The sequence below is a fragment of the Erinaceus europaeus genome, chromosome 16, assembly GCF_950295315.1.
Source record: "Erinaceus europaeus chromosome 16, mEriEur2.1, whole genome shotgun sequence".
Lineage (NCBI taxonomy): Eukaryota > Metazoa > Chordata > Mammalia > Eulipotyphla > Erinaceidae > Erinaceus > Erinaceus europaeus.
Window position 1 is genome coordinate 3621375 of NC_080177.1, and position 20917 is coordinate 3642291.

At 52.9% G+C, this 20917-nt stretch overlaps 1 protein-coding gene across 6 annotated transcripts in view; it reads left to right on the top strand.

Annotated features, from left to right (window-relative positions):
* Window positions 1–3413: 3413 nt before the first annotated feature.
* The window catches only part of PARP16 (poly(ADP-ribose) polymerase family member 16), a 49355-nt gene continuing 31851 nt past the window's right edge, over window positions 3414–20917 (top strand). Inside the window, exons 1-6 of one of the 6 annotated variants that reach the window (XM_060174313.1) lie at window positions 3418–3984; window positions 8450–8587; window positions 10206–10412; window positions 14247–14418; window positions 17216–17357; window positions 19564–20033. In XM_060174313.1, coding sequence (XP_060030296.1) covers window positions 3811–3984; window positions 8450–8587; window positions 10206–10412; window positions 14247–14418; window positions 17216–17357; window positions 19564–19642 — 912 coding nt within the window. In that variant the 5' untranslated portion in view covers window positions 3418–3810 and the 3' untranslated portion in view covers window positions 19643–20033. Of the gene's footprint in view, window positions 3985–8449; window positions 8588–10205; window positions 10413–14246; window positions 14419–16485; window positions 17095–17215; window positions 17358–19563; window positions 20034–20917 lie in introns of those variants that run through there. The other 5 variants (XM_060174316.1, XM_060174314.1, XM_007532354.3 and 2 more) reach the window with 5 other exon arrangements.

A 20917-nucleotide genomic window follows, 5' to 3' on the forward strand; every position in this document is an offset into this window, starting at 1 on the left:
CTCCTTAATAAAAGGAAAAGAGAGAACCAGAGCATCACTTTGGCACAAGTGGTGTCGTGGATCAAATTTAGAAACTTACACATTTTTAATTAATTAATTAATTTATTTTCCCTTTTGTTGCCCTTGTTGTTTTTCATTGTTGTTGTAGTTATTATTGTTGTTGTTATTGATGTCGTCATTGTTGGATAGGACAGAGAGAAATGGAGAGAGGAGGGGAAGACAGAGAGGGGGAGAGAAAGACAGACACCTGCAGACCTGCTTCACCGCCTGTGAAGTGACTCGCTGGGATCCTTACTCCCGTCCTTGCACTTTGCACCACCTGCGCTTAACCCGCTGTGCTACCGCCCGACTCCCACCTTACACCTTACTCCCACATTAAAAAAAATCATTTTATGGACCAGGCGCTAAGTGCTCACACCATAGAGTGCAAGGACCCGAGTTCAAGCTCCTGGTCCCCACCTGCAGGGGGAAAGCTTCACAGATGGTGAGGCAGGGCTGCAGGTGTCTCTCTGCCTCTCTCCCTATCACCCCTTCCCTCTCAATTTCTCTCTGTCTCTATCCAATAAATAAATAAATAAAAATTTACAGGGGCCAGGTGGTGGCACACCTGGTTGAGAGCATATGTTCCAGTGCGCCAGGACCCGGGTCCGAGCCCCTAGTCCCCACCTGCAGGAGGAAACCTCACAAGTGGTGAAGCAGGGCTGCAGGTGTCTGTCTCTCTCCCTCTCTATCACCCTCTTGCCTCTCAATTTCGGGCTGTCTCTATTCAATAAGTAAGTAAAGATAATTAAAAAATTAAAAAATAAATTATGAAAAATTATTATTATTATTTGCCTCCAGGGTTATTGCTGGGCTCGGTGCCTGCACATGAATCCACTGCTCCTGGAGGCCATTTCCCCCTTGTTGCCCTTGTTGTTGTAGATGTCGTTCGTTCGTTGTTGGACTCCCCCCAGGCCCTGTTTTTATTTCTCAATGTCTATGACTGAGATTATCCTACATTCATCCTTCTCTTTCTGAGTTATCTCACTTTCTATGATTCCTTCAAGCTCCATCCAAGAGGTGAAGAAGGTGAAGTCACCATTTTTAATAGCTGAGTAGTATTCCACTGTGTATATACAACACAACGTTCTCAGCCACTCATGTGTTATTGGACACTTGGGTGCTTCCAAATTGTGCTGCTCTGAACATAGGTGTACACAGGTCTTTTAGGTGGGTATGTCTAGTTCCTTAGGCTACATCCCCAGGAGAGGAGCTGCAGGGTCATAGAAGCAGTTTTCACTCCCACCAGCAGTGCAGGAGGGTTCCTTTGTCCCCATAACCTCTCCAATATTTGTTGTTATTGTCCTTTCTGATGTATAACATTCTCACAGGAGCACAGGAGTGAAGAGGTATCTCATTGTCTTAATCTTTTCTTTTCTTTTTTTTCCCTCACCCCCCCTTCCTCCATCTCTCCCTCTGCTCTGATTATTAGACTGGATTGAACGTGGGACCTTTGGTGCCTCAGGCATAAAAGCTCTTTGCATTAATGATAATCACGTGAACAGCTTTCCTGTTTACTGGCTAGAAGCCTCCCCTCCACCCGCCACGACCTTACAGTTTCAAGTCTTGAGCTTGAGCTGCCTCTTCAGCCCCAATTTATTCATTTGAAAAATGCTTATTTTGGGAGTCGGGTGGTAGCACAGGGGGTTAAGCGCAGGTGGCGCACGACGTAAGGATCTCGGTTCGAGCCCCCAGCTCCCCACCTGCAGGTGAGTCGCTTCATAAGAAGTGAAGCGGGTCTGCAGGTGTCTGTCTTTCTCTCCCTCTCTGTCTTCCCCTCCTCTCTCCATTTCCCTCGGTCCTATCCAACAACAGTGACATCAATACCAACCACAACAATAAAACAACAAGGGTAACAAAAGAAAATAAATTTTCAAAATTTAAAAAAATATTTATTTATTCCCTTTTGTTGCCCTTGTTTTATTGTTGTAGTTACTATTGTTGTTGTTATTGATGTCGTCGTTGTTGGATAGGACAAAGAGAAATGAAGTGGAGGGGAAGACACAGGGGGAGAGAAAGACAGACACCTGCAGACCTGCTTCACTGCCTGTGAAGTGACTCCCCTGCAGGTGGGGAGCCTTATCCTGGTCCTTGTGCTTTGTGCCACGTGCGCTTAAGTCACTGAGCTACCGCCTGACTCCCATAAATAAATATTTTAAAATATGCTTATTTTATTCATTTCTTTTTTTAAAAGAATTTATTTATTTATTCATGAGAAATGATAGGAGACAGAGAAAGAACCAGACATCACTCTGGTCCATGTGCTGCTGGGGATGGAACTCAGGACCTCATGCTTGAGAGTCCAGTGCTTTCTCCACTGCGCCACCTCCCGGACCACAATTTGTGTTTTTGTTTTATTGTGTGTGTGTGTGTGTGTGAGAGGAGAGAGAGAGAGAGGGAGAGAGAGAGTGATAGAGAGGGAGAGAGAGAGAGAGAGAGGGAGAGAGAGGGAGAGAGAGAGAGGGAGGGAGAGAGAGAGAGGGAGAGGGAGAGAGGGGGGAGAGAGAGGGAGAAGGAGAGGGAGAGAGAGGGAGAGGGAGAGGGAGAGAGAGGGAGGGAGAGAGAGGGAGAGGGAGAGGGAGAGAGAGAGAGGAAGAGAGAGGGAGAGACAGAGAGGGAGAGAGAGAGAGGGAGAGAGAGGGAGAGGGAGAGGGAGAGAGAGGGAGGGAGAGAGAGGGAGAGGGAGAGGGAGAGAGAGAGAGGAAGAGAGAGGGAGAGACAGAGAGGGAGAGAGAGAGGGAGGGAGAGAGGGGGGGAGACCGAATCTGGGACCTTCTCCCTTCAAGACCATCACTTTACCCAGCCCATCACCACCTGGGCCGCATTTTATTTCTTTCCAGTGGGTCCCATGTCCTGTGGGGAGGGAGAGGGCCCCAAATTCAGGGGGTGCGGGGTGCGTGTGATCTCGGAGTCTTAGAGGCCTGAGAGGTAAGGCATGCGGAGAATTCTGGAAGCCGACCGGCAGAGAAAAGGTGTCTTGGTCTGTATGCGTGCGCGTGCACGCATGTCTATACGTGTACACACCTGTGCAAAGTGTGCGCACCTGTCTGCAGGGGTGTCTGCGTGCGCGCGCACGTGTGTGTATGCATGTCTGTGTGCATGCACACATGAATGTGCCTGTGTGTGCACACGTGTCTGCATGCGTGTTTGTGCACGTGTGTCTGCATGCGTGTGCGTGTCTCTCTGCATGTGTGTCTGTGTCTGTGTTCGTGTGTCAGTGCACGTGTGTCTCTGCATGCGTGTCTCTGTGCACGCGTGTCTGTGCACGTGTGTCTGCATGTGTGTGTGTGTGTCTGCATGCAGGTCTTGAACCCGCGCCAGGCTGCAGCGTTGATGCCGCCAGCTGAGCCCCAAGCCAGGGCTGCGGGGTGAGGGCCGTAAAGCCCGGGGCAGACGGGCAGGCGGGCGGTGCGGAAGCCCACGGGGCTCCCTGGAGGCGGCGTCCCGGGCGGCTGGGGAGGGGCGGATCCCGGGGCGGGCGGGCCCGGGAGGCGGGGCCGGAAGGCGGTAGCGGCGGCTCGGCCGGGGACCCGGGGCTGCAGGGCCACGTGTCGGGGCCCCTTCCCGCCCTTGTCGCCTCAGCCCATGTCATAGCCCCGCGCCCCATTATCCGCACCCGCAGCCCCGCCCGGCCACCCCCAGGCAGCGGCCGCCCCTGCCCGACCCCGCAGCGCCCCCTCCGCCGTCGGGCCCTCGGACCCCGGCTCATCTCACCCCAGACCTGGGAGAGCCGCAGTTCCCGGGTCGCCGGCGGCCCGACCGCGCCCCGGGATGCAGCCTGCAGGCCCGGAGGCCATCCGGGAGGCGGTGGCCCGCGACGTGCTGGCGGCCGACCTGCGCTGCAGCCTGTTCGTGTCGGCGCTGCAGAGCTACAAGCGCGACTCGGTGCTGCGGCCCTTCCCCGCGGCCTACGCCCAGCGCGACCGCAAGGACTTCGAGGCCCTGGTGAGCGTCCCCTGGGGCGGGGCGGGGGTCCCGGGCCTGCCGGGCCACGTGACGGGGCGGGGGCGGGAGGGCCTGGGTGACCGCGTCCTCTGCAGAGTCCCTGGCCGGCGCCTGGAGTCGGCTGGCCTCCCTCCCCCGGCCCCTGGCAGGGAGACACCCCGCACCCCCAGGTGGCAGCCCAGCCTGGTTGTCATTCCTCCCGGAGTCACCTGGCCCGGAGCTCCGAGCAGAATCCCCGTGGGGGGGGCGGGGGCTGTTCACCGCCGTGGTCTTCGTGACCCCAACTGCTGGGAATGCCCCCAAGCCACCCGCCTTGGGCCAGCTGCAGAAAACACGCGGCCGCGAGGCCTGGCCCGGCTGCCGCGCTGAGCGGCTCTGCTGGTCTGAGTGCTGCAGAGGCTGTCCCCCACCCCGCACCCCTGCCCCCCACGTCCCGGGTGGGTGCTGAGCGAAAGCCCTGATCCGGAACCCCGAGAGGGACAGCCTGCAGCGGTGACACAGGGGTCTCTGTGCTGAGCCACCCGGCCTGCAGGAAGGGTCTGTGGCGTTGGCATGAAGTTCTCTTGTCACAGACAGTGCAGACACAGGGCCCCGTCCTGTCCCTTATCCCTGTCCCCCAGTGTCCCTGCCCTCAGTTTGGGGTACGTCTGCCCCCGCACACCTCAGGCCCCAGAGGAGAACTCAGCAATCCAGGGTACCCCAAAAGGCCGCCCTGACCAGGAGCAGACCCCTCACATGAGGGCTCTTGGGGCCAGTTTGGACAGCTCAGCTACTGCAGAAATAGGTAATTATCATCTATCCCTCTAAAATATTACATGTATGTATTTAAGTGTACTTTTTACAGTGTACTTTTAAAATATTTATTCCCTTTTTATTGCCCTTGTTGTTTTATTGTTGTAGTTATTATTGTTGTTGTTATTGATTTTGTTGGATAGGACAGAGAGAAATGGAGAGAGGAGGGGAAGACAGAGAGGGGGAGAGAAAGACAGACACCTGCAGACCTGCTTCACCGCCTGTGAAGCGACTCCCCTGCAGGTGGGGAGCCGGGGGCTCGAACCGGGATCCTTACGCTGGTCCTTGTGCTTGGTGCCACATGTGCTTATCCCACTTCACTACCACCTGACTCCCTTATAATGTATTTTTAAAATTACCTTTATTTATTTACTGAATAGAGGCAGCCAGAAATTGAGAGGAAGGAGGAGACAGAGAGAGAGAGAGACACCTGCAGCCCTGCTTTACCGCTCGTGAAGCTTTCCCCCTGCAGGTGGGGACCGGGGGCTTGAACCTGGGTCCTTGAGCATGGTAACATGTGTGCTCAACCAGGTGCACCACCACCCGGCCCCCTAAGATGTATTTTTATTTATTCTGGATAGAGACAGAATTTGAGAGGGAAGGGCGAGCTAGAGAGGGAGAGAGACATCTGCAGCCTGCAGCCCTGCCTCACCTATTGTGAAGCTTCTGCCCTGCAGGAGGGGACCGGGGACTTGAACCTGGGTCCTTGAGCATTGTAGCAGGTGTGCTCAACCAGGTGCACCACTCCCTGGTCTCAGTATTTTGGTTTGTAATGAAAGAAGGAGAAACAGAGCCCAGAGCCTTGCTCAGCTCTGGCACGTGGTGGTGTGAGGGGTGAACAGGGACACCTGGGTCTCGGGCGCTCCAGTCTGTGCACTGCCCCCCGCCAGCTCCCTAGTTCCAGTTGCCCTCTCTCTTAAGGACCTTTATTTAAAAAATAAGGATTTAGGGTCAGCAGACTAGCTCATTTGGAAGTATGCTGCTTTGCCTTGTGTCCTTGCATTGAAGGAAGTTGCAGTGTGTGGTCTGTCTGTCTGTCTGTCTGTCTCTGCCTTCTCTGTCTCTTTATGACAACAACAACTTTGCTAGCGCTGGGACCTGACACAGGCATGATTCCACTGCTTCTGCACTGACTTTTCATTCTTTTTTTTTTTAATCTTTTTTTTTTTTAATTAAGTTTTTGTTTATTTATTTATTTATTTATTTTCCTTTTTGTTGCCCTTGTTTAACATTGTTGTGGTTATTAATGCCGTTGTTGTTGGATAGGACAGAGAAATGGAGAGAGGAGGGGAAGACAGGAGGAGAGAAAGACAGACACCTGCAGACCTGCTTCACCGCCCGTGAAGCGACTCCCCTGCAGGTGGGGAGCCGGGGCTCGAACCGGGATCCTTACGCAGGTCCTGGAGATTTGCGCCACGTGCGCTTAACCCGCTGCGCCCCCGCCCGCCTCCCTTGACTTTTCATTCTTTTTGTTTTACTTTATTTGAAAAAGCAGAGAGATATTGAGAGAGAAGAGGGCAGGGGGAGATAGCATAATGGTTCTGCAAAGAGACTCTCATGCCTGAGGCTCCAAAGTCCCAGGTTCAATCCCCTGCTCCACCATCAGCCAGAGCTGAGCAGTGCTTTGGTTAAAAAAAAAAAAAAAAAAACACTTGGGGGGGGGGAAGAAGGGTAAGATAGAGAGGGATGGGGCAGGGGTAGATAGCATCTGGTTATGCAGAGAGACTCTCCCCACCCCACCATCAGCCAGAGCTGAGCAGTGCTCTAGTAAAAGAGAGAGAGAGAAAGAGAGAGAGAGAGGGGTCTGGAGCACTGCTTCACTGCCCATGTAGCTTCTCCCCCCCCCCAGTAGGTAAGGAAGGACTGGGGGCTTGAGCCTGGTAACATGTGCTTGGCCAGGTGTGCCACCTGACTTATTTTATATTTATTTATTTATTCCCTTTTGTTGCCCTTGTTTTAGTTATTATTGTTGTTGTCGTTGTTGGATAGGACAGAGAGAAATGGAGAGAGGAGGGGCAGACAGAGAGGGGGAGAGAAAGACAGACACCTGCAGACCTGCTTCACCGCCTGTGAAGTGACTCCCCTGCAGGTGGGGAGCCGGGGGCTCGAACCGGGATCCTTACACTGGTCCTTGCCCTTTGTGCCACCTGCGCTTAACCCACTGCGCTACAGCCCGACTCCCTTTATTTTATTTTTTAAAGAGAAGTTTATTTATGAGGGAGTGAGAGAACCAGAGCATCACTCTGGTACGTTATGTCGGGGATGGAACTCAGGACCTCGGGTCTGACATCCAACACTCTACCCACTGGGCCACCTCCCGGGCTGCACGTGCTTACTGCTTACTGATCTTTGCTGTCCTGAGAATCCCCTGCCCCCTCACCCTCTCAAGCTTAGTCTCCATCCTTGGTTTCAGCTCTGGCCATTCCTGCCACTGCCCCAGTCCTCCTCAGGTGCTGCGCCATCTGTCGCCAGACACCTCTTTGATCTGGAATCCTTTTTGTTTGTTTGAAAAAATAAAGAGTGTGGGGGTAGGTAGCATAATGGTTATGCAAAGAAACTCTCATGCTTGAGGCTGGCTCCAAAGCCTCAGATTCAGCCCATCACACTACCATAAGCCAGAGCTGAACGGTGCTCTGGTTTAAAAAAAAATTAAAATAAAAAAATTGGGAGTCAGGCGGTAGTGCTGCAGATTAAATGCACGTGGCATGAAGCGCAAGGACCGGCGTAAGGATCCAGGTTTGAGCCCCCGGCTCCCCACCTGCAGGGGAGTCGCTTCACAGGCGGTGAAGCAGGTCTGCAGGTGTCTGTCTTTCTCTCCCCCTCTCTGTCTCCTCATCTCTCCGTTTCTCTCTGTCCTATCCAATAATGATGACATCAATAACAACAACAGCAATAACTACAACAGTAAAACAAGAGCAATAAAAGGGAATAAATAAATAAAAATAAAAAATATATATTTTAAAATTGTATTTATTTATTCTCCTTTTTTTTTCCTCCAGGGTTATCGCTGGGGCTTGGTGCCTACACTATGAAGCCACTGCTCCTGGAGGCTATTTTTCCCCTTTTGTTGCCCTTGATGTTTATCGCTGTTGTTGTTATTGTTGTTGTTATTGCTGTCGTTGTTGTTGGATAGAACAGAGAGAAATGGAGAGAGAAGGGGAAGACAGAGGGGGGAGAGAAAGACAGACACCTGCAGACCTGCTTCACCGCCTGTGAAGCGACTCCCCTGCAGGTGGGGAGCCGGGCGCTCGAACTGGGATCCTTATGCGCTTCGTGCCATGTGTGCTTAACCCGCTGTGCTCCTGCCCAACTCCCAGGGCAGTACATTTTTAATAATAATAATCGTTTTATTTTGCATATGAGAGAAGTATTATTGGGGCTCGAACTCAGGACCTCGTACCTATGAGCCCAGCTCTCCCTCTCCAGCTCCCCCACCCCACCGACCGGCTTGTCCAGTGGTGCCCGCGAGGCGGGTGGCTTGCAGCACCCCCCCCCCCCCCCCCCCCCCCCCGTCCACATCTGGAGCCTCCAACCGCTGCCTGCTTCCTGGAGGAGGAGGGTGTGTGGAACGTTCTCTTCCTGCTGCTCTGAAGAGCATTGCTGCGCCTGTGGCTGGCCTGCCCACCAGAGGGCGCTGCTCCCCAGGCTGCTAATAGCCTTTCCCTCCCCACAGCTGGCAGTTGCTGGCCGTCTGCCCAACCTGAAGGAGCTTCTCCAGTGGCCGGAGGGTCAGGACCGCTGTGCCTGGGACCTGGTGAGCTGGATCCTGTCCTCCAAGGCCGTGACAGTGTGCAGTGCTGCCAAGGCGGAGGTGAGGCTCACGGGAGGGTGGGGGCCAGCAGGGAGCTCACCTGGTAGGGCACACACATTGCCATGGGTTCGAGCCCCAGGCCACCAATGGGAGCGCCCGGGGGGAGTGGGGAGCTCAGAGCAGTGGAGCCAGGCGTGCTGTGGTGCCTCTCCTCTCCCTGTTTTGGGCCGGGCCGCACTTCCACGCCTGGGGCTGTAGCTGGGGTGTCTCGGGGGCCTTCCCGAGACCGTCACCAGGGGAGGCTGCTGAGGGCCGTGGCCAGGCCTCTCTCTTCATGACTCTCCCTTTTACAGCTTTAGTTTAATTTTAAATATACATATGTGTTTGTTTTGGATAGAGACAGAGAAATTGAAAGGGAAAGGGAAGAGAGAGAGACACCTGCAGCCCCGCTTCACCACTTGTGAAGCTTCCTCCTTGCAGGTGGGGACCAGGGGCTTGAACCCAGGTCCTTGTGCACTGTAATATGTGCGCTTAACCAGGTGCGCCACCACCTGGCCCCAGAGTTTATTTCTTTTCTTTTTTTAAAAAAAATCTTTTATTTATTTATTAGTGAGAAAGATAGGAGGACTTAGGGAGAGAATCCGATATCACTCTGGTGCATGTGCTGCTGGGGATTGAACTCGGGACCTCATGCTTGAGAGTCCAATGCTTTATCCATTGTGCCACCTCCCGGACCACAATTTTATTTATTTTCATGAGAGACACCAGAGCGCCACTCAGCTCTGCCTTATTCTGGAGGGCTGAACGGGGAGGGCCGCAGGCTCGCACATCTGGTGCGCTGCGGCTGAGCTGTCTCCCTGGCCCCGGACGGGCCCCTTCCAAGCTTCTGTTTATTAGTGAGAAAGACAGGAGGAGAGAGAGAAAGAACCAGACATCACTCTGGTACATGTGCTGCCGGGGATAGAACTCGGACCTCACCCTTGAGAGTCCAGTGCTTTATCCACTGCACCATCTCCCGGACCACATTTTTTTTTAAACTGCAAATGCATAGACACACACAGAGACCACAGCCCCGAAGCTTCCCCCAGTGTGGTGGCGGCACACCCATGTGGTGCCAGGGCTCAAATGCCCTCCCCGAGTGAGCTCTGGAAGCAAGCTTTAGCTGAAAGCAAGAGGCAGTGCTCTGCAGGCGGCTGTGGGAGGGCAAAGCCCAGAGGAGTACTAAGCCCTGAACTCACCCACAGGAGTATTAAGCCCTGAACTCATCCACAGGAGTACTAAGCCCTGAACTCGCCCAGAGGAGTACTAAGCCCTGAACTCGCCCAGAGGAGTACTAAGCCCTGAACTCACCCACAGGAGTACTAAGTCCTGAACTCACCCACAGGAGTACTAAGCCCTGAACTCGCCCAGAGGAGTACTAAGCCCTGAACTCGCCCAGAGGAGTACTAAGTCCTGAACTCGCCCAGAGAAGTACTGAGCCCTGAACTTGCCCAGAGAAGTACTAAGCCCTGAATTCACCCACAGGAGTACTAAGCCCTGAACTCACCCACAAGAGTACTAAGCCCTGAACTCGCCCAGAGAAGTACTGAGCCCTGAACTCGGGCTGGCTTATAAAGGGGGTGGGCATGCTCACAGAGACCATCCCAAGTAAATGGGTCACCCCCTTTTTGCCTTCGAGTTCGACAAGATCCGGAAGCTGACGGGAACGGCCCATGCAGCGGCCCCCACACCCGACTTCCTGTTCGAGGTCCAGCACTCCGGGCCGGCCGACGCCCAGTTCCAGGAGGCCCGCGGCGGGCGGGGGCTGCTCTATGCCTTCCACGGCAGCCGCCTGGACAACTTCCACTCCATCCTGCACAACGGGCTGCACTGGCACCTCAGCAAGGTGGGCCTTGGACCCGGGGCCGGGGGCTCCCTCAGGGAGCTCTGCAGAGTCCTGGGCCCCCTTGGCCTTCGGAACCAGGGCCTGCATTTAACTGAAGCTCTAGGCCATTCTGAGACCAGGGAGTTGGTCAGCAGGTGTGCGCCTTGCCATGTGTAAGCCCAGGTTTGATCCCCGGCACCACATGGAAGGTGTCGCAGCATCAGGGGAAGCTCCGGTGGTGTGGTGGTCTCCTTTCTCTATCTCTCTCTCTGCTGATCTGAATGTAAAAGCCAGCCTGGGAGCAATGAAATTACATGTGGGGGGGCCAGCTGGTGGCACATCTGGTTGAGCGCACATGTTAACAGTGCGAGAGGACCACGGTTTGAGCCCCTGGTCCCCACCTGCAGGAGGAAAGCTTCATGAATGGTGAAGCAGGGCTGCAGGTGTCTCTCCCTCTCTATCTTCCCCTCCCCTCTCAATTTCTGGCTGTCTCCAATAAATAAATAAAGATAATATAAAAAAAAAACCCACATGTGAACAAGACCCTAGCTACACACACACACATCCCCTCTCTCTCTCTCTCTCTCTCTCTCTCTCTCTCTCTTTCTCTCCTTTGGCTGCCTGTAGAAACTTGAGGAACTTTGAAAACTTCCAACAGGCAGCTGGGGGCCGCAGGGCCTGCATGCCTGGGGCTCTTGGTCTGACCCCCAGTGCTGCCTCTCTAGGACTTAAAGAGCTGTGCCCATCTGCTTGTGAAAGAGAGCAGAGCATGAAGACTGAGCCAGAGGCCCTCAGGCGCGTGCGGTGCTGGGGTCCCGCTCAAACCACCTCCCGGGCTTGGTGGCTTGTCTCCTTAATGTGGTGCCCGGCAGTGACCTCAGGGCGTCAAGCATGCCTGGTGGTGCTGCGTCCTCCTGAGACCATTTCTCCCTTTTCAGTTGTCTTTATTTATTGGATAGAGACAGTCAGAAATCGAGAGGGAAGGGGGAGATAGAGAGGAGAGAGGCAGAGACACCTGCAGCCCTGCTTCACCACTTGTGAAGCTTTCCCCCTGCAGGTGGAGACCAGGGGCTCGGACCCGGGTCCTTGTGCACTGTACTATGTACTCTCAACCAGGTGCACCACCACCCGGCCCCTCTCTAGGCTCCTTATGTTACTTGAAGCAGGTCTCTCTGACTCTCCATCTCTCTACCTTTCTAATTCCCCCTTCCCTTTCAATTTTTCTTTGTCCCTATGTAATAATTACATTTATTATTATTATTTAAAAAAATTAAAAAAATGTATTCCCTTTTGTTGCCCTTGTTTTGTTGTTGTAGTTGTTGCATATAGAACAGAGAGAAATGGAGAGAGGAGGGGAAGACAGAGGGGGAGAGAAAGACAGACACACCTGCAGACCTGCTTCACTGCCCGTGAAGCGACTCTCCTGCAGGCGGAGTCTGAACCTGGGACTCCAGAGCCTCAGGCATGAGAGTCTCTTTGCATAACCATTATGCCTTCGACCCGGCACCCAATTTTTTTTTTAAAGCAACTGAAGTTCATTTGAGTTTTTTAAAAATTTTATTATCTTTATGTATTGATAGAGACAGCCAGAAATTGAGAGGGAAGGCGGAGCTAGAGAGGGAGAGAGAGAGACACCTGCAGCACAGCTTCACCACTCGCAAAGCTTTCTCCCTGCAGGTGGGGACCGGAGGCTTGAACCTGGGTCCTTCCTCATTGTAACATGGGCACTCAACCAGGTGTGCCACCATCTGCTCTCCCCCTTTTTAATGGAGTGTCTTTTTTTGCCTCCAGGGTTATTTCTAGGGTTCTATGCTGGCACTATGAACCCACCGCTCCTTAAGGCCATTTTTTTCCATTTTATTGGACAGGACAGAACGAAATTGAGAGAGGTGGGAGAGTGGTCCAGTGGCACTGTGGATAAAGCATTGGACTCTCAAGCAATAGGCCCCAAGTTCAATCCCTGGCAGCACACGTAGTAGAGTGATGTCTGGTTCTCTGTCTCTCTTTCCTCCTATCTTCTTCATGAATAAATAAATAAAATCTTAAAAGAGAGAGAGAGAGGAGGGGGAGAAAGACAGACACCTGCAGACCTGCATCACCGCCTGTGAAGCGACTCCCCTACAGGTGGGGAGCTGGAGGCTCGAACTGGGATCCTTACGCCAGTCCTTGCGCTTTGCGCCACCTGCACTTAACCCACTGCGCTACTGCCCGATCCCTGATAGCTTTCCTAGTCTTTATCCCTCTGGGAGTGTGGAACCAGGATTGGTATGGGGTGCAGAAGGTGGAAGGTCTGGCTTCTGTAATTGCTTCCCCACTGAACATGGGCGTTGACAGGTGGATCCACACTCCCAGCCTGTCTCTCTCTTTCCCTAGTGGGGCGGGTCTGTGGGAAGCAGAGCTCCAGGACATGTTGGTGGGGTTGTCTGCCAAGGGAAGTCAGGTTGGTCTCATGGTAGCACTGGAAGCTGGTGGCTGAAAAAGCATTAAGATAGAAAGCAGAACAAATTGCTAAATAACGAGGATCCTAAAGGCAAGAGTATAGCAGGTGAGATTTGGGGTCTCCATTTTGGAAAAAGCTAGAAGGCTGTTTATATTCTAAGGGTTCATGACTTCACTAGTTTTTGCCTGAGCCTGACAGATAACGTGCAGGTGGACCAAAGGTCTTGTCTGGGGAGATGGTGTCAGAGTTGTAAACAGGACTAGAAAGCTGGATCAGGGCAGAGAGTAGCTTCCAAATCTGGGAAAAGTATATAAATATGTTTAACTGTAGACCCCACCGATTTGATCTGGGGCTAAAAGATTTTTTAAGAGTATATTTATTTGTTTATTATTTATTAATGAGAAAGATAGGAGAGAAAGAACTAGACATCACTCTGGTACAGGTGCTGCCAGGGATCGAACTCAGGACCCCATGCTTGAGAGTCCAGTGCCTTAGCCACTGCGCCTCCTCCCGGACCACACTAAAAGGTTTCTTTATGGCAAGCAGGGCGATGGCTGAGTACATACATTGCCACACAAGGACCTGGGTTTGAGCCCCCACTCCGCATCTAAAGGGAGAAAGCAGTGCTGCAGGTGTCTGTCTCTCTCCAGTTCTAGTTCCCCTTCTTTCTTTGTCCTGTCCAATAAAATGAAAAAGAACAAATAGATTTTTTTTTTTTTTACCAGAGCACTGCTCAGCTCTGGCTTATGGTGGTGCAGGCGATTGAACCTGGGACTTGACGGAGCCTGAGGCTTGAGAGTCTGTTTGCATAACCGTTATGCTATCTAACCCTGCCTAAACAAATAGGTATTTTTCCCTTTTGTTATCCTTGTTGTAGTTATTATTGATGTCTTTCTTGGATAGGACAGAGAGAAATGGAGAGAGGAGGGGAAGACAGAGAGGGGGAGAGATAGACAGACACCCGCAGACCTGCCTCACTGCCTGTGAAGCGACCCCCTGTAGGTGGGAAGTCAGGGGCTTGAACCGGGATCCTTACACCGGTCCTTAGCTTTGCGCCACATGCGCTTAACCCGCTGAGCTACCGCCTGACTCCCACAAATAGATTTCTTTGTGGGCTGTGTGACAGAGCCACTGAAAGGCTGCCCTGAGCCAATGCTTTCCACTCCTTTATCTCGAGATGGGAGAGTCATCACAGCACTGCTCCACCCTTCACGGAGCTGCCCCTGGTGCTGTCCATGGTGCTCCCAGGTGGTGCCGGGGCTCAAACCCAGGGCCTCATGCACGGTGAGGTGCTCTTACCAGGTGAGCTTATATTCCGGCCCCTGTGTGGATGCGAAGGAGAAAAGTCGCCTGAGCTTGCAAGCCCTGCGCTCTCGGGCCGTGCTCACCGTGTTTCTGTCTGTCCGTCTCCGCAGACCGCCCTGTTTGGGGAGGGCACCTACCTCACCAGCGACCTGAGCCTGGCCCTCCTCTACAGCCCCAACGGGCACGGCTGGCAGCGCAGCCTGCTGGGCCCCATCCTCAGCTGCGTGGCCGTGTGTGAGGTCATCGACCACCCGGATGTCAAGTGCCAGACCAAAAAGAAGGGTGAGTGAGCCCCCCCCTCCCGGGGGTGTGGGTGGGCCTGGGAGGGCATGCAGGATGGAGGTCTGCCTGGAGGAGAAGCACGGTCTCCACAGGGACTGTACACAGGATGGGGAGTAAATACACTTCTCACTCTGAGGCTGGGGCTGAGGGGATGAAGCGTTAGACTCTCATGTTTGAGATCCTGAGTTCAAACCCTGGTATCGCATATGCCATAGGGGTCTGATACTGGGCCCAGGGAGGCAGCTCAGGGAAGACTTCATGGAGCAGGAGAGAGATGGAGAGAGAGAGAGAGAGAGAGAGTGATCTGGGAGGGGGAGATAGCTCACCTGGTAGAGTGAACACCTTACCAGGTGTGAAGTCCCAGGCTTGAATTCTGACAGTACATGGGGACAGCAGTGGCTTCGTGGGTGGTGGTGGTGTGGTGGTGGGGGAGTGCTGTGGTGTCTCTTCTTCTCTCTTCTTCCTTGATCCAAAAAAAGAAAGAAAGAAAGAAAGGAAGGAAGGAAGGAAGGAAGGAAGGAAGGAAGGAAGGAAGGAAGGAAGGTGTGGCCTGGGAGGTGGCAGGATGAAGTGCTGAATTCTCAGCTTGAGGTCCTGAGTTCGAGCTCTGGCTTTGCATGTGGCAGAGTGGTGCTCTGTCCCCCCCCCCTTCTCTTCTTTTCCTTGAAATAAATAAATAAATAAGTAAAAAGCAATAGAAAATTAGGCTGGGTGGGGCAGGCGGTGTGCAGGAAGCCCAGGCTCCCTTCCCTAGCAGTGCACCTCAGGCTTGAGAAATATCTCAGAGGTTGAAACTGAAGCTGGGAGTCCTCACTGGCCTGGTATGTGCTGGGGGCCCCTGGAGGGTGTGGGGGACCGAGGCTCCCCAGGGTGCTGTCCTTCCCCAGCCAGGACCCGCACTTAGCCTCGTGCCCTGCTGGGGAGGAGAACCCCATGGCTGTCACCTGGAGACTCAGTGCACGGTCCTCTGGGGCTCTGATGCCTGTCCATGGGCGTCCTGGGTCCTGGCACATTTGAGGGTGGCAGTGCCAAGCAGCCATCCAAGCCTGGCACCGTCTGCTGTCACTCGACGAGGGCCCTTGCTTCTGTCATCTTTTTCGGGAAGCATTTTCATGATTTTGAAAGAAACACTCTGACTGCTTTCGTGTTTTACACCAGTGTTAACGTTCTGGGCGGCTGGGACGCAGTTTTAATTTAAAACGCCTGCTCAGAGATTGGTTCCAGATCAGGTCCTGTTGCTTGTTCTCAACCCCAGATCATCCATCATCTGTTTTAATTAGTGATTTACAAAGTTACAGAATAACAAGGGTACAATAGCAAACCAGAGTTCTGTGTGTCCCTTTCCTCCACTGGAAACTGCAGTGGTTCAAACAAGGTCACAGATAAGGGTTGCCTATTATTTCTCTGTCTGTCTGTCTGTCTGTCTATCATATCTGTCTATCTATCTACCTATATATCTATATTTGCCCGCTTTTTAGAAATATTTATTACCTTTTGTTACCCTTGTTTTATTGTTGTAGTTATTATTGATGTTGTCGTTGTTGTTGGATAGGACAGAGAGAAATGGAGAGAGGAGGGGAAGACAGGGGGAGAGAAAGACAGACACCTGCAGACCTGCTTCACCGCCTGGGAAGCGACTCCCCTGCAGGTGGGGAGCCGGGGGCTCGAACCGGGGTCCTGGCGCTTTGTACCATGTGCGCTTAGCCCGCTGCGTGACCGCCAGACTCCCTGCCCTGTGTGCTTTTTTTTCTATGATCCTGCTTTCTCTTCCATCTTATTTTATTTTTATTATCTTTATTTATTTATCTGGATAGAGACAGCCAGAAATCGAGAGGGAAGTGGGAGACAGAGAGGGAGAGAGACAGAGAGACACCTGCAGCCCTGCTTCACCACTTGTGAAGCTTTCCCCCTGCAGGTGGGGCCGGGGGCTTGAACCCGGGTCCTTGCACGCTGTATCATGTGCGCTCAACCAGGTGCGCCACCGCCCGGCCCCTCTCTTCCATTTTAAGTCACAGATGCACCTATTACTGTTTCTGAATGTCCTTCCTTTTCCCTCTTCTCTCTCAGTCCTGATGGAGTTGGAGTTCAGAGGCCTCTGGTCATCTTCTCCTAACATTTCTCCCCCTCTGGGAGTGTGGGCCGACACTCCTTTTGGGGTGCAGAAGGTGGGAGTAATTGCTTCTCTACTGGGCGTGAGTGTTGGCAGGTGGCTCCAACCTTTTTGTGTCTTTTTCTAATTATTTATTTACTTTTTCTCTGGTGTTCAGGGCTTGGCTCAGTATCACTGCCAAGCAGCCTCCCTGGCCCAGCTCTCTCTCTCTCTTCTCTCTCTCTCTTTTTAATTTCTTTATTGGGGAATTAATGGTTTACAGTCAACAGTAAAATAAAACACAATGGGGCCAGGTGGTGGTGCACCTGGTGAAGTGCTCAGCCTGCTCCTCCCATCTGCTCTCTCCACTCCTTCCCTCCCCGGAGTTTTCCTTTCCTTGAGCCTCTTAGTATTATTATCTTTATACAATTATGTGTTTTTTCCCAGAGCCTTGCTCAGCTCTGGCGGATGGTGGTGCTGGGAATTGAACCTGGGACTTTGAAGCTTCAGGCACGAGAGTCTCTTTGCGGAACCATTATGCTCTCTCCCTGGCTCTAGCCTCTTATTTTCCTGTTTTTTCCTTCCTTCTCCTCCCCTTCCTCCCTCCCTCCTCTCTCCTGCTGTCTCTCTGTCTCTGTTGGAGTCCTTCTGTGCAGCCACTCGGGAACAGAGACCTGACCTGCCCACTCGTCATGCTCCCTCCCCCAGATTCCAAGGAGCTGGACCGCAGGAGGGCGAGGGTCCGGCACAGCGAGGGGGGGGATGTCCCTCCCCGCTACTTCGTGGTGACCAACAATAAGCTCCTGCGTGTCAGGTACCTGCTGGTCTACTCGCAGAAGCTGCCCCACAGGTAAGGGCGGCACACCTGAGGGGATGCAGGGGCGTGTGGTGGGGACAGATACCTTCAGGCCTCTTCTGCAGCCATGCTCCCACAGAGCTTTGTGAGGACTGGCCAAGGCTGCTTCTGGACAAAGACAGACAAGAGACCCTGGGGGAGTCGGGCGGCAGCGCAGCGGGTTAAGCGCACGTGGCACAAAGCGCAAGGACCGGCCTAAGGATCCTGGTTCGAGCCCCCGGCTCCCCACCTGCAGGGGAGTCGCTTCACAGGCGGTGAAGCAGGTCTGCAGGTGTCTGTCTTTCTCTCCCCCTCTCTCTGTCTTCCCCTCCTCTCTCCATTTCTCTCTGTCCTATCCAACAATGACGACATCAACAACAACTACAAAACAACAAGGGCAACAAAAGGGAAAATAAATAATAAAAAAAATTAAAAAACAAGAAAGAAAGAGACCCTGGGGAGATAATCTCAGCACTAGAGCACAGGACTTGCAAACCTGAGGCCCCAGAGGCCCCAGGTGCCATCCCCAGTACTGCCAGAGGCCAGAGCAGAGCTATGCACGGCCCCTCCCTTTCTGGTATTTTCTTTGTTTTGGACAGAGACCGAGAGAAGCTGAGCGGAAGGGGGCGGTTGAGCAGGAAGAGAGAGAGAGAGAGAGAGAGAGACACCTACAACACTGTTTCACCACTTATGAAACTCCCACTCTGAGGTGGGGGCCAGGGGCTTGAGCCTAGGTCCTTAAGCGCTCCGATGTGTGTAATCAACCAAGTGCCCAACCACCCAGCCCTATCTTTCATAAATATTAAAGAAATCTAGGTGGTTGAGCTCAGGATTTGCAAGGTGGAAGCGTCACATAGACCAGAGTGGCGCTCTGCTTCCCTGCCTCCTTGTTAACGGAGAGATCTCTTTGGCCTGGGGAGATAGCACAGTGGCAGCACACAGGACTTGCATGTGAGAATGCCGGCGCTTGATCCCTGGTCGCACCAGTGGCCAGAGCTGAGTGGGCGTCTGGTAAAAATGATACGGGGGGCTGGGTGGCGGCGCACCTGGCTGAGTGCACGCTGGGACCTGAATTAGAGCCCCCACTCCCCACCTGCAGGCGGGAAGCTTCAAGAGTGGTGAAGCAGGTCTGCAGGTGTCTCTGTCTTTGTATCTCCCCCTCCCTCTCAATTTCTCTCCCTCCTATCAAAATAAAATAGAAAAGAGAAAGGAAAAAGTGGCTTCCTAGAGTGGTGGATTCATAGTGCTGATACTGAGCCCCAGTGATAACCCTGGTGGCAATAAAATGATGATGAGAGAAAACGGGGCTGGGTGGTGGCTCGCCTGGCTGGGCACAAGGTCTCCCTGCAGGTGGGAGGCAGGCCTGCAGGGGTCTCTCATTCTCTTTCTCCCTATTCCCCACCCCTTCTCAATAAAAGGAAAGCAAAAAAGGAAAAAAGGCTGCTAGGAGCAGTGGATTCATAGTGTTACCCTGAGCCCCAGAGATAACCCAGGTGGCAATAGGAAATTTTAATTTCATTTAAAAAAAAGAAAGATTCTGACCCAGACAACCCCACTTGTTGGCCCCGGGTGCAGTGCTGGCCTCCCGACTGTGGTCTGAACACAGGCCGGGACAGACGGGCCTCCGCTGCCTCCTTGCCCCTGAGAAGCTGCGGCCTCAGCCCGAGATGAACTTCGTCCCCTGGAGGCCGCAGTAGCCGGGGCTGCCCGTGGAGGGGCGGGGACATGTTGGGTCCTCAGGCGGAGCTTCTCACAGCAGGGACGGGCGGCAGCTGAGCCAGGAAAGGGGGTCACTGCCACCACCCCTCCTGCACGTGCAAGCCATTGTCTGTCCCCTGTGCTTTGTGACTTCACACACCAGTAAAACCCTCTCCCCTTCAAATCAGGGGTCCCAGTGGGGTTTCTGAGTTGGGGGCGCCCTCCTTTGGTTCTGAAACCCACCCGGCTGGCTTTTCTTTTTTTCTCCTTGCTCTTTTTCTTTTTCCTTTCTTTTTTCTTTATTTATTTTTAACCAGAGCATTGTTGTGCTCTGGTTTATGGTGGTGCGGGGAATTGAACTTGGGACTTTGGAGCCACAGGCATGAGAGTCTGTTTGCATAACCATTAGGCTATCTCTCCTCCTCTCTCTCGCCCTCTCTCTCTCTCTCTTCCTTCCTTCCTTCCTTTCTTCTTTCTTTCTTCTTCTTTCCTTCATTTCTTCTTTCTTTCTCTCTTTCCACAGAGACACAGAGAGAAAGATACACAGAGAGAGCAACCAGAGTCCTCACTCAGCTCTGGCTAATGGTGGCACCTGGGATTGAACCTGGGGCCTCAGAGCTTCAGGCATGAAAGTTGTTCACATCACCATTAAGCTGTCTCCCCCGCTCTCAACTGGCTCTTTTGTCTCCTCCTTTCATTCTCTCTCTCTCTCTAATAAAGATTTTATTTATGAGAAAGACAGGAGGAGAGAGAAAGAACCAGACATCACTCTGGCACATGTGTTGCCCAGGATCAAACTCGGGACCTCATGCTTAAGAGTCCAAAGCTTTACCACTGTGCCACCTCCCGTACCACTCTCTCTCTTTTTAAGATTTTATCTATTTACTTATTTTAGATACACACACACACACACACACACACACACACACACACACACACACACACACCAGCACTGAAGCTTCCTCCAGTGTGCTGGGGGCCAGGCTTGAACACTTAGCAAAGCAGTGTACTGTCAGATGAGCTCTTCTGCCAGCCCAGTCTGACTTTTTTCCACTTGAAATTTCCACCTCTTCATCCTTGTCCCTGGGGTGTCTCTTTTTTGTCTCTCAGCTTGGGTTCATCACCTCGTTGACCATCCTGCCTCTTCTGCCTACTGAAGCAGACACCCGAGTGAGTGAGGCTGGCCTTCAGACACCAGAGCCTCGCTTGAGAAAAGCCTGGTTCAGGTGGTCTGGGAGTTGGCACAGCGGATAAAGTGCTCAAGTCTGAGGCCCTGGAGTTTGATCCCTGGCTTCGCATGTGCCAGAAGGCTGCTCTGCTTCTCTCTCTCTTTTTATTATCTTTATCTACATTGGATAGAGACAGCTAGAAATCGAGAGGGAAGGGGTGGTAGAGAGAGACAGACACCTGCAGCCCTGCTTCACCACTCACAGAGCTTTCCCCCTGCAGGTGGGGATCAGGGCTTCAAACTCAGGTCCTTGTGCATTGTAATATGCGTGCTCAATCAAGTGTGCCACCACCCGGACCCTCTGTTTTCTCTCTATTTCATTAGTCAATAAATCTTGGGCAGGGAGGCAGCATAGTGGTTCTGCAAAAAGTCTTTCCTGCCTGAGGCTCCAAAGCCCCAGGTTTAATCCCCAGCACCACCATCAGCCAGAGCTGAGCAGTGTTCAGATCAAAAATAAATAACTCAAAAAGAAAGAAAGACCAGTCAGAACTCCTATCTTCTGCACCCCAGGAACAATTTTGGTCCATACTCCCAGAGGGGGAAAATGGTAGGGGAAGATGACCAGAGGGATCTGGATTCCAATTCCATCAGGACCCAGAGAGAGAAGAGGAAGAAAGGAAGCAGTGATAAGTGTAGGTGTGACTTAGAA